This window comes from Amblyomma americanum, unplaced genomic scaffold, assembly GCF_052857255.1.
Source record: "Amblyomma americanum isolate KBUSLIRL-KWMA unplaced genomic scaffold, ASM5285725v1 scaffold_19, whole genome shotgun sequence".
Classification (NCBI taxonomy): domain Eukaryota; kingdom Metazoa; phylum Arthropoda; class Arachnida; order Ixodida; family Ixodidae; genus Amblyomma; species Amblyomma americanum.
In genome coordinates this window covers 49,505-62,440 of record NW_027526491.1, presented here as the reverse complement: position 1 = coordinate 62,440, position 12,936 = coordinate 49,505, and the positions used below count along the sequence as shown (strand labels likewise).

The following is a 12,936-nucleotide window of genomic DNA, read 5'->3' as shown; positions in this document are numbered from 1 at the left end:
TTGAACCTGGGCCTAAATTTCAACATTGGTCCGGCTCTCGACACAAGAAAGATGATTTGTGCGGCGGAAAATGCTCTCACCCAGGTTGACCCGTCGTGCCGAGAGGAAGCACGTACACGCGTTGTCGGCGTTCTGTCCAAGTTACCTTCGCATCTCGCGATTTCGACACTGACACGTCAAGAGAAAGAAGCAGTCACGAGACTTCGCAGTAATCCAAACATCGTGGTACTCCCGGCCGACAAGAGGAATGCAACGGTGCTGCTCGATAGAAGCAAATACAAGGAAAAAATGCTGCTTCTCTTGGAGGATGAGGGCACTTACGCCAAACTTGCTCGGGATCCCACGGCCAAAGTTCAGAAGGAACTGCAAAAACTACTGGCGGATGTCTTTCGGATGGTTCCCCCACAGCAACGTTCCCTCTATTACTACCTGCTATGCCACAATGGTTCACCCCCTGCGATCTATGGACTCCCGAAGATTCATAAGCCTGATGTCCCGTTGCGCCCTATTGTAGACTTCACGCGTTCGCCTCTTCAGAATTTGTCAAAATTTTTGCACCGCGTTATATCCCCTCTCGTAGGCAAAAGGTCTACACACATACGCAACACCCACGACTTCATCGAAAAAGTTCGAAACCTGGAAGTGGAAACCGGTGAAATAATGGTATCTTTCGACGTAAAATCGCTTTTCACAAGTGTTCCAGTGGACCTTGCCGTGAAAGTCTGCACCGCTGCCCTTGAATCCGACCGAACGCTACCTGAAAGGACCCCTATCGACGTTCCAGACCTGACTCGACTTCTCCGTTTTTGCCTGACAAACACCTATTTCACCTTTGAGAGCGTCCCTTACAAGCAGATCCACGGTGCTGCGATGGGAGCTTCCATCTCCGTCACGGTCGCAAATCTGACCATGGAAGAAATCGAAGGCCGCGCGCTCACTGCATTCACGCCTGCCCCCAAAGTTTTCCTAAGATACGTGGATGACTGCTTTTGCGTGATGAAGAGGGAAGCATTGAAAGATTTTATTGTACAACTGAACAGCATAGAGCCAGCCATACAGTTCACCGTGGAAGAATAAATCGATGGCCGTCTCCCATTTTTGGATCTGCTTGTCGCAAGAGATTCCTCTAGATTACATTTCAGCGTTTACCGGAAACCTACACATACCGGCCGTTACCTCAGTTACAGGTCAATTCACCCAGATTGCCAAAAACGTTCGGTTGTTTCATCGCTCCTCCGATGCATGAAAGTATGTTCCAGGCGGGAAGACCAAGCGGCTGAATCGAAACACATACGACGTGATTTGAAGACCTGTGGTTACCCGGTGCACATCATCGACTCCATGCAGCGAAAACTTGGCCGCCCTAGGATGCAGCCAGCCGAAAGCACAGAAAAGCGAACGGCTCTCCCATACGTCCCAGGCATCAGTCACCTATCTACGCGAGATGCCTGGGATCGCATATACGCCGCATAAAAAAGGCACCACTGCAACGTTTTGCCTCATTGTGAACAAGGCTCCCGTGTGGGAGCCGAAACGTCATTCCATCTTAATTTTTGGTCGGTGCGACTCACTAGTATCATGTACCATCCCGACCAGACGGGATTCCGTCAGACCCTTGACAACAAGCCTCTTCGTTTGTTGTTGTTGAATGTTGTTCATTTGTAGCATAGCTAAAGCATACAAAATCAGCTTTATTGGTTCCAAGACAAAGCTCATTTAACACATTCCAAATGTAGTGCAGTTTGAGCTTTCTTTCAGATGAAAGATATTATCACGAGGAATTTCTTCGTTAATACTTGCTCACCTTAGTGCATTTTTACTCAGATTTGCTAGAGTTTTCTCAATTAATGTCAAGGTGTCTGGGCTAAACCTTCACCACATATTTTTCCCTGTTCAGCCTGAGCAGCACCCTGCTGGTCAGCTGTCCAATGTCCCGTGGCGTCGGACTGGTGTCAAGTATGCCAACAATGAGGCCTACTTTGATGTGGTCGAAGAGGTGGATGCCATCATCAACAAGAGCGGGTTGGTCATATCTGCCGAGATTCAGGGATATGTGAGTTATGCATTGTTTCATTTGAAGCGGCAGAGCATATGTTCCACGTGTGTGTGCATCTTGATATGAAGGCCATGCACGCTCATGCCTCCCCAACTCTGCCTTCCGCCTGGGGGGGAAGTGTTGATAGCTATAGTAGCTGCACCTCTATAATTTTACATACATGACGGAAGCCAATAGTCACCGAAACCAAGGAGCATAGGAAATAATGAAAGTGCGGAACCCTGCTTATAAGAGCCCTCTCATGTAACACACAAAGAAGTGGTAGGGGTTTAACATACAGTAATCTCTCGTTATAATGAAGTCAGCAGGATGGCGGAAAAATTCGTTATAAGCGGTAATTCGATATAAGCAACCACACGAGAAGGTCTAAAGCAGTCGAGCTTTAATTGCGCCGCAACTGTTTGGAAGTCAAAATACCGTGTATTCAGTGAAGCAAAACTTTATTTAGGCACAAAAAAGGCAGTGAGCTTTGCCTGTTTCAAGTTCTTACTGGGCGCGTGCAACCCCTGCTCTATTCTGACCAAGCATTGCACGAGGCCGCGGTTGATGCCCATATGCATCCAACCTTCGGGGTATTTCAAATCGCGTAGGCAGTGGCTGCTTTTATAGGAGGTCACAGAAGACAACAAGAGTATCATGCTAGAAAGCACCGCAAATAAATTCCGTGGCTCCAACGATCAACCGCTCATTATTGGTACACAGCGCGGTCATGAAAATGGAACGGTTTTGCAGTAGGGGCTTGCATGATTACTGGGTAATTTTTTCCCAAGGTGTGCAGCTGTGATGTTTGCAAAAGAAGTTTTTCAGTGCACAGTTGTCGACGAGATATGTGCTAATTCTACGGCTCGAGTGCTGGTGTTCGCGAAGTGTTGCGTCGATTTGCACCGTCAAAAGTGCAACGAAGCTAGGTTGGTTATTTTATTGCGATGCAGGCCCATTATGGCGAGCGGCTAGGCAATTTCTAGACTGGCTTCCCCAAAGTAGTGTTCCCGATTTGTTAACGTAGCTCCTCGCGTTGAACGTGGCAAAGGACGCATGCGATCTGCAGTCGCTTGCGTCAAGGCAGCAGCTCGACAACACCGTTGTTCACACTTGCAAGCGCGACCTGCGGGTTGCCTTCTCGTTTGAAGTGAAAACTCTCGGGGATGACGTTCACGCACTTTCGAGAGTTTTGTCTGCTTTGGCCGATGTGGAACACTTAGGCTTAGCGACGACTATGGCAGCCAGGGAGCAGCTCAGTTTGTTGCCCAGCGCGTCCGCGGTAAGCGTCGTTGCAGAAAGCTTGGCTCGCTCTCGACTCGCAAGTGTGAATGGGCTCATAATCGGAGTGACACTTTTCTTATTCTTTCTGGCACGTTTCAGCACCAGAAGTGCTCTTTAGAGCGGTAAAATTTTGCTCAGCAAGCGCACCCCATAGAATGCTATGGCGGAAGTCTGCCCGCTGTCTTTTGGCCACTTTTCGGCATCCAAAAGACTGCGATTTTCTGGCATTGCAAAGCATCAGGAAAACATTATTTTCGTGTGGATTCTATCACGGGGGTAACCAGCGATGTGACTGCGACTGATTCGGGCACGTTGCACCACGGAATTTGACAGCTTCCGTTTGCTCTGCTGTAAACAGCTGGGGGCGCACGGCACTCGCTTGGTACTCGCTACTAGGCAGGTTATTGGTCGTAGGTTTGGTACTTTTGTGGCCTGTTCTGTGCCTGCATGAGAATAATTCGTCGGTGCTATTAATTTGGCACTGCATGCGCAAAGGGTCGCCCGCTCGGTGGCGGCGATGCCTCTGCTCGCCACTTTGCTCTAAGTGAGTCAAACCCTTCATGCGCTTCGAGTAAAGCGGCTTAAAATGCATGCCTTTGGGTCGGGACTGGAAGAAATTTCGAATAAAGCGATATTTCGAGTAAAGCGATTTCGTTATAACGAGGGATTACTGTAGTTAAACCGAACAGATGTGCGAAGGCAGTGTTCTCGCCGCGGCGGCTCAGTGGTTAGGGCACTCGGCTACTGATCTGGAGTTCTTGGGTTCGATCCCGACCGCGGCGACTGCATTTTTATGGAGGCAAAACGCTAAGGCGCCCATGTGCTGTGCGATGTCAGTGCAGGTTAAACATCCCCAGGTGGTCGAAATTATTCCGGAACCCTCCACTACGGCACCTCTTTCTTCCTTTCTTCTTTCACTCCCTCCTTTATCCCTTCCTTTCGGGTGTCCAGGATATATGTGGGACAGTTACTGCATCATTTCCTTTCCTGAAAACCAATTTTCATTTTCATTTCAGTATTCATTCATCTTTTGGAGGGGATAGTTAAGCTCCACTGTAAGGGCACGATAGCTTTAGTGGGTTAATGCCCATATATGCGGAATTGGTCATTCTGTACTTAGCATTCGTAAATTGTGGTGATTTTTCATACCAATACCAGTGCCATGCACCGCTGCACTGGCAGATGGCTGTTTCTATTACAGCCACTGGTTGGGATTGTGCAACCCTTGTTGCTCTTGCCGAGCAATCTCTTGCAATTAATCATCAAAATAACTGCCACCTGCCAGGGCAGGCTGTGATGATGCTACAAGGTTGCTTGACCATTGTGGCGTGACGCCTTATTGCCATTGGCTACAGCTGGCACGAAGCTCCTCCGAACTTACCCGAGCTTCCTCCCATTGGCTGGAGCTTGCGCGACACTCGCACTCCTCTGAGTTTACCCGAGTAACAAGGGTTAGCTCTGGTTTGTTCAGAGTACAAGACCGGATGACAAGATTCTTGCTCGAGGTTGGTACATCTGGAGTAGTGCTTTCGCACCAAAACTCCTCTTCAATATGTCTCTCTTGTAAAGGGGTTCAACTGTATAACAAACAATCAAAGCAGAAAAGCCTAATATATAAGATGCCACAAAGACATCTGAAGCCACCTCTGAAAAAAATTACACAGTTCATATTACTAGTATTTCTATACTGGTTGAACTGGCAGGTTGACACAGTCCACTTACACTAGCACTGCATTTTCTTTCATTTCGCAATTTTTGAGTGAAACTTGGCACAACACCACAGTGCACCATAGTCATGTCTTTGATACTAATCTTTATTACACAAAAAATTTGTAGCTGCTGCTGTAAATTTTTGTGCTGTTTTGTTTGATTGTGTGTCCTTCTGTATTGCGTGCATTTTATTTGTTTATTTGTGACTTGCAGTTTCTCCCTGTCCCTGCAAGTGTAAGCAGGCTGGGTTAACAATTTGAAATAATTCCACAGTTGCTACTCTATTGTTATACCTGAATTATTGTGGTTGATGTAGTGAATCCTTTTTGTATCAAAGATCCCCCTCCCAAAATTACCGTACTGTTTGTTCAGGTGGACTACTGCATCAAGTTGAGTGGAATGCCTGACCTCAGCCTGACGTTTGTGAACCCGTGCCTCTTCGGCAATGTCAGTTTTCATCCCTGTGTTCGTTTCCGGCATTGGGAGATGAGCTCACGTGCAGGGAATTGTTAAGAAAAATAGGTATTGGAAAGTGAAGTGGAAGTTGCCAGGGGCAGTTAGTTTTGTTGCCTCCTGAGCTCTGACTTTTATTTACTCATGGAAATGAAAAGTACTGCTGTGAAATTAAAGTTTAGAATGTCCTCTTTTTCAGAACATTTCTTTTAGATGTGTCTCACCACTGATGCACTGGTCTCTGCTTTCTGCTGCAAAAGAATGATGGCAACCGTTATGCCTTGCCCACCTTCACGTCTGACAAAGAACTCACCAGCATAGTGCACCATGGGTAATGAACACTTGATCTCATTCTCTTATGGCAGCAAGCAGAGGCTAGGGCACCATGGTTGCAAGTGCACATCCGCAGGTGGGGACTGTACTGAAATGGAAATGCTCCCACAAAACAAAGCATTCTATACCTACATTTGAATGCAGCATCTTGCAGGGTCATCACTTAATAGAAAAGAGACAAGTCAGAGGGCAAAACTTTCTGTATACTGTAAAAACCCGCATATAATAGGAACCCGAATATAATACGAGGTGAAGTTTTAGAGACGCGAAATGGAAGAAAAAATTTGCCCGCTTATAATACGAGTGACAAAAGCTCAGCGAAGACATTTGTTCAAATCACATCCCGCATTTCACTTCAATCACTTTCATTTTCAGCGCTGCTTTCTTCGGACATTTCTTTGTCCGACAAATCATCCCAAATGTATGTACACATCTCCCGTGCCATCGAGGGCGTTCGAGATGCCGCACTTCTTAAAAGAACGACGCACAGGATCTTCTGGGATGGCTGCCCACGCGTCCATGATCCATTTGCACAGCGTGGCTGGCAAAGCCCACTTCAGCCGACAGCTGGCGTCACTGCAGGCTCACCTGAGCGCATCCACTATGTGTAGCAACGCTTGACTGCGTCCTCGTAGTGTTAGTTTACACAAACATCAAGGGGCTGTAGTTGTGATGTCATCCCACCCGGAATCGTTACGAGTTCAGTGCCTCAGTCGCGTAGCAGCCTCTTCACCGAGTCGGCCAAATGGCAACGAAGCGCATCCAGCACAAGGATGGACGGCAGAGACAACAGTGCACCACGTCGCCTACACTACACGGACTTGACTATATCCTCATTCATCCACCCTTTCTCATGACATCTCATGATGACATTTTTCGGCAGCTCCTCACCTTTCGGCATTGTTTTCCACTTGAAGATCGCGTAATGGGGAGCTTGCGGCCATCTGCCTTGCACGATGACTGTAACTCGCGTCTTCTCGTGTCCAGTGGACCGCACGCTAACTTGTTTAGGCCCCATCTCGTGCACGGTGAGGGGCGATGGCACGTCCAGGTAAATCGGCGTCTGATCGGCATTGCCTGTTTGGTCCAACAGAAAGTTCTTTGACTTGCACAAAAAAATAACATGGCGCTGAAAACTCACAAGCAGCTCTTCGAACGCTTCAGGCAGCTTCTGTGAAATCGAGGTCTGCCGGCGTATTGAAAAGCCAGCACGGCAAATGTAGCGATGGATCCAGTGCTTGCTCGCTTTGAAGGCAGAGCGTGGTATCCCTTTTTCTTTTGCAAGCTCTCTAGCTTTTGCCTGCATTAGCTCCACGCTCACAGCTAGATGTGTGGCTCGCTGCTGGGAATGCGCCATTCCTTACAAAGCTTTGTCGCGTTCCGCTGCACGCGAAAGGCTTCTTCCTGTCGTCGCCAGTCACGAATGCTTTCCTCAACGACAGCAAACTGCCTCCCGGCCACTCTGTTGTCGATGTTTTCCGCAGCTAAAATCACTTTTTGCTTGAAAGCAGCTGAGTACTGTTTTTGAGACCCTGACATCTTGCTCCAAAAAAAAAACATCCACTCCAAGAGGCGTGGCTTACACGTGAGCATGTGCGTTGTCTACAGGCATGCGGCACACCATGACCCCCCGGCACACCCAACGGATCACCAACAAAGAAACGACATCGTGACGCGGTTTGCCGAGAGTAGCGAAGCCAAGCCGTAGCCATGCCACAATAACGAAACCAAAACTTCGACCAACTTCGGAAATTCTTGTTTGGAACCACAAATAGCACGAGGCGGAAATTTAGAATGGTAATTATAGGAAAAAACCTCGTATTATACGCGGGTTTTTACTGTAGCCCTCTTACGAGCGTGAGGAAACACCTGTGACAAAAGTGCTGTTTCATGCGTTTGCAAGCCATCTACTTAGGTTTGGGAGCTGTTGCCACAAGCTTGTAGCTTCCACTCCACTCCAAACTAGCTGTGTAATGGAGTATGCGTGTTCTTCCTGTGACTGCTGACCTCATCGAGGCATCTTAACATACAGTGTTGAACGCATGTATACTTTTTTTTGTGCCGTGCATTCACATTAGTGCATGCCTGCCACCTCCCCCTAATTTAGACCGGACTGCCCAATTACACGCGCACTTATTTCTCCCGAAAATATTGCAAGACTTTGTTCAGAATCATTTTTTTCGAAATTAATTCACTGCATGCATTATAGGTGAACCGTAATCACTGGCACATGCTTGCTATCTGGCCGAAGCCAAAGTGACCACAGCTTCTCCAGTTGCTGGCAAATTTTTTTGGACTTCAAAAACTTGAGACGGCGAAAACGACCGAAAATTAAGCAGTTCGGAAAATCAAATTTCACCGTAAAAATCGCGAACTTATTGCCATTCTGCTGGAGGAAGAGGTCAGTTGTGTTGCACACATTCTAAAGCTCCTAATGACCAAATTTCGCCGCGCGACACATGCACAGACGACGGGCGGCGACCGCTTTCACGAGCTCGGCCTGGCTGTGCTGCCCTCGGCGTGTCGCTGATGAATACATGAATTGGGACAAAGTCTAAACGGGAAAGCGAACACGCCACTGCAGGAACTGCATTGCGCCCGCAGTACGATGGGCCGAGAAACAGCCGGAGCAAGTGCTCCATCGGCGTTGGCCTCCGTCATTTGGCCTAGCGACTAGAGCCGAAATCGGCATCGTATTCGGTGATATGCACTCTGCAGTGGCTTGCGTATAATAAGGGGCATCTTGCCTCTCATCGAAACGCCAGTCATTTACGGTTCTACGATAGAAAAGTGAGGGTTGCGGTGTGATTCGCTGCGGGTACGCTGACCTCGCTTTAAAATGCACCACCATTGCCTCCCACGTTCACTGTCTCCGTGCTCGCCATCCCACGCACTTCGCTGCTACCTCTTTCTCTATTCGAAACGAAAGGCTTGGCATAGATGAGTTCTGCGAACTTTGACTGCTTTTAAAAAAGTTCGTGCGGTGGAAGACGTTCAAGAACCATACGAATTCGAAACCACGTGGGTGCAATGTGCCGACTCACGCAGAATTTCAGTATCGCAAGTGGCCCCCTTTAAGCTTGAATTTCGTTTTATTTGATCAAGTTTTCGATCTATCCTACAGTTTCAAGTAATGAGGTTGCACTGTACACATTATATGGCGCTTGGGTATTGGCGGCGAGTGCGAACGAGGTGCGAAAAATCGAGCAGTCAGTTGCGGCGGGTCTGAAATTTCAGGCGCTCTTATACATTGGCTTTATGGGCCATGTCGTGGTACTGCGAAAAAAGTCCGAATAATCAAGCATGTCCGAAAAATCAGGCGTCCGAATTTTCAGTCGTCGACTGTACGTTTATGACCAATTTTTCGAAAGCGGTGAAGTCCAAAAGTTTTTTTTTTTTAAACAGCTAGTTTCTGTCACTGGAACCCGCAGTGTGAGAGCCATCATGTTGAATTTTGTTTGTTTAGTGCGTTTCTATGATCTTTCATGTTGCACTTCCAGGTTGTTCGCAGTTTTCCTAGTTATTGTTGGGATGTGTTAGGAGAAAGTGAAGGGCAGGTAGAAGGGGTTTGACTTCAAGGGCTTTATGGCCACCTGTTGAGTCACTAAACACCTGAAACCATCAGTGACCTCACATTAGATCAAAGAAAGAATGCAGTGCTTTGCCCGCAATACCGTCTATGCTGCTTAAGATAAGTTTGTTTAACTCTTTCGTTGCCATGGGAAAAATGACTAAGATAAGCATTGTTTAACTTTTTCGTTACCATGGGAAAAATGACTGTTTTTGATAGGTCTGAGACATAATTTTTTCTTGTAAAATATTTGAGGTGTAAGAAAGCGAAATTTGCACGAAAATGGCAATAGAGTGTGCCCTCTAGAGACATTTATTTCAACAGACTTTGTGATAATGTTGCAAAAAAATTAGAAAACACACGAAAAAGTTGAGAATTAAAAATTGTATTGACAAGATAATATGTCTTTGATAAAAAATATATTAACATTCTGGAACATACAAAATGTTTCCAGTTTCCAGCTTATTAACTAGCCACCAAAAGTTTGAATTTATAACTCAAAAACTTTACGATCTAGAAATTTTTTCTGACACTGCGTGACAAAACGCAGTTTTCAAAATGTGTTTGATATAAATTTTTCACACCAAGTAAAAAATTTTCAGTATTACATGTAACATCAACATATAGCTTGATAAATGCAGTTTTCAGCATTATCAGTTTCATCTAAAATTGTTTTTAAAGATGCAGAATAAAAAAATTGCCGAAGCAAAAAGTATGTCCGCCATACCATTTGTGATGATCTGCTCACATGAAAATTACAAAAGGTAATACAGTGGTACCTCCCTATGGTAAATATGTAAAAAACTAAAGTGGTTTGATATAGCCAGTGTTTGTGTTATAAAATTTCTCCAGAAACTCGCGCTGGAGACGCGAAACCTGATTAGGGACACCAGAGACTGGGAAAGACCTTTTCCTTAGTTGTAGCACCATTTCAAAGCCGGTCGCTGCTATTGCAGTGTCCACAAAAAAATTTTAAAAACAACGGCAAACCTCAGCTAGGCTGGCTTCCCCGCAAAGCTCTGCAGCACGCCATTGTGGCAGGTCAAACTCCATCTAGGGTGGCTTCTTTGCACTACAGTAATGTCATGTAAAAAAATTGGATGCCAGGACGAAAGCTATCGCCATTGTCACCACCTCTGCCCCTTGGCAGAGGGCGGCTACTGGAAAACAACAACCAACCATGTCACTGGTTCTGAGGCACTATCTGCGGGTACGAGAGATGCAAACGGGTTCTGACCGCCTGGCTACCAGCTGTTCTCACCGCTATATTTTATGTGGCACTGTTGGCAAAAGAAAGATAAAGTGTGAACCCTGATGCTAATGCGTGCCGCACCACCACTAGTCACTCGTGTATTGAGGCAAAGTCTGCCGTCTGCCATCTGAGTGGGCACAGCTTGGTGCTCAGCAATTTGATTAATCCGTCTTATGGCAAACAGTGTTTGGTATATAAAGTAAGAAATGCATGTGCTTGTTGAAAATATTTAGGAACAGTTTGATATAGCCAATCATTCATAATATCCATGTTCGTTATAAGGAGGTTTGACTGTAAATTTTGAAAATGCTGCACAATGCTTTGATTTTACTAGAAACTATTTCGGAAGACATTTCGTACGATTTATTTACTTGCAGAATACTGCAGACGCTAAGTCCAAGCAGAGTGGGCGTACAGGTTAGCAAAATTACAAAGAAGCAACACTGCAAAAAAAAGGGCATATAAAGCACTTGCTGGTTAGACCTCACGGGGCAATAGTTCAGTTATCTGATTCCAAAAGGGCATTGTGTATGGAAAAAATGAAAATTCATTAAGTGTCTGTTTTAGTGAATATAGGGGTTAGAGGACCAGTCTAAAGACATCCACAGCTTTTGCGAATAGCCTCGGGCTATTACGAAGTGTCAATCGGAGGTCAGTGCCGTGATTTTCACCGGGCCTGGAGTCTATTCTTTTTTGGGCAGATGAAAGTAAACCTTGCCCATATGATGTCAAGGCACTACAGAAACCAGGCATTCATGACATCAGTGTGATGTGTAAGCTGGCTCCATGAGCAAAAAAAGAGACAAGCAGCAGAAAACGAAGCCTATTGGTGGACAGGCGCTGACGTTTCATGCTGAAGTTGCGCAGTTTCTTCATCAGAATCAAATTTCGACGATGCAATATCATCGTCACAGTCACTGCTGCTTCAAGCACCAAAAAGAGCTGCTGTGGGTGCAGCAGAATTGTGTGAATCTGGATTTTTCCGAGCACACGCCGTCTCGTGAGCACACTACGCCGGAACCTCAACCTCTAGGGCGTTTCAAAATATACAAGCTACGCAAGAAACTAGAGTGTCTAAACAGCAAACTAAATAGCGCAACAAATCCTCAGCAGCCCCACTAACACTGAAATCGCGCTTCGAATCCGTCAATCACCGGTGATTGATGCATAGTAGTGTGGTACTAATGAAAGAGCTAAACCGGCCAGGTTACATGCATGCACTCTGCAAGTCTGGCATTCATTTTTGAACTGTGTTCATGTTAGGGATCAAGAAATCGTGGTTCTGTGTGTAAATTAGAACACAGAGCGATGATGGCAGAGCTCGTGGGCAGCCTGCATTGTTGCGTGAATTGTCCGTTACGGTATGGAAGAGCCCAATGTCTGTCAGAAATGGTCCATCATGAGTAGTTGCACTGACCAGTTAATCTTGTCTTTAGACGCTCGCTGCCGTTTCAACCTCGCATGACTAGGGCATGCAGAAAAACTTGCATCAGTGGCTGCTGGTGTGTAACATTAACTCGACACTTCGAAACTGCTGTTTGTACAGCACCACTGCTTTTAAGAATACCTTCAGAAAGCTTACTGTGCAAAATTTTTAATGTGAGTGAAGACTTGCATGGAAAAGTAACTTTTAAAGTAGACTATAGTCAGATCCAACTTAAGAACGAAGCGGCTGTTCCCCGTCAAAGGACCCCCTCCCAGCCAGTGGCGTCGGCCGATTCTCATGAGCCTGCTAGCGTGACAATGCAGGGAGCGGTGGGACAGTGCAGGAAGGGGACTATCCACGACCATGGTGGGAGCGGACTACCCCCTTTCATCTGCCACTCCCTGCATTGGCTTGCTAGCAGGCTCATGAGAATCAGCCGGCGCCATTGGCTGGGAGGGGGATCTTTGATGGGGAAAAGCCATTTCGTTCTTGAGGTGTATCCGAGTATGGTACAACCCCGGAGTGCATATATTGATGTTCTATGCCATGCCATGCCAGTCCAAGCCATGCTTTTGAGCATCCGTGTTGTTTATGGGTGGCGGTACTTCTGAGTGCATGCTGCTTGCCTGTGGCAGACATTCAGCTGAGAGAAATCCTAGAACAAGCTTCACAGGTGTTTGGTTCTTGCCATGTGTAGGGTATGCAGTATTGGCCAGCCAAAAGTAATGTAGCAGCAGCTGATGTGTTCTTTCGTTTTCCAGAACATGGACTGGCAAGCTGAGCTTTTGCATACAGTGTTGATTAAAACCAAAATTTTTTTTATGCATGACTTTCTTGGTCTGTAAATTGAGGCTGCTTTTTGAGTTGCTGTA

General features: G+C 46.4%; 2 protein-coding genes across 2 annotated transcripts in view; both read left to right on the top strand.

The window, feature by feature from the left end:
- The window catches only part of LOC144111947 (uncharacterized), a 111,772-nt gene that overhangs the window by 58,787 nt on the left and 40,049 nt on the right, over window positions 1-12,936 (top strand). The window lies entirely within an intron of this gene.
- Window positions 1-12,936, top strand: part of LOC144111946 (AP-3 complex subunit mu-2-like) — a 63,207-nt gene that overhangs the window by 18,388 nt on the left and 31,883 nt on the right. Inside the window, exons 6-7 of the mRNA XM_077645044.1 lie at window positions 1,904-2,053; window positions 5,402-5,527. Of these exons, the coding sequence (XP_077501170.1) occupies window positions 1,904-2,053; window positions 5,402-5,527 (276 nt within the window). The remainder of the gene's footprint in view (window positions 1-1,903; window positions 2,054-5,401; window positions 5,528-12,936) is intronic.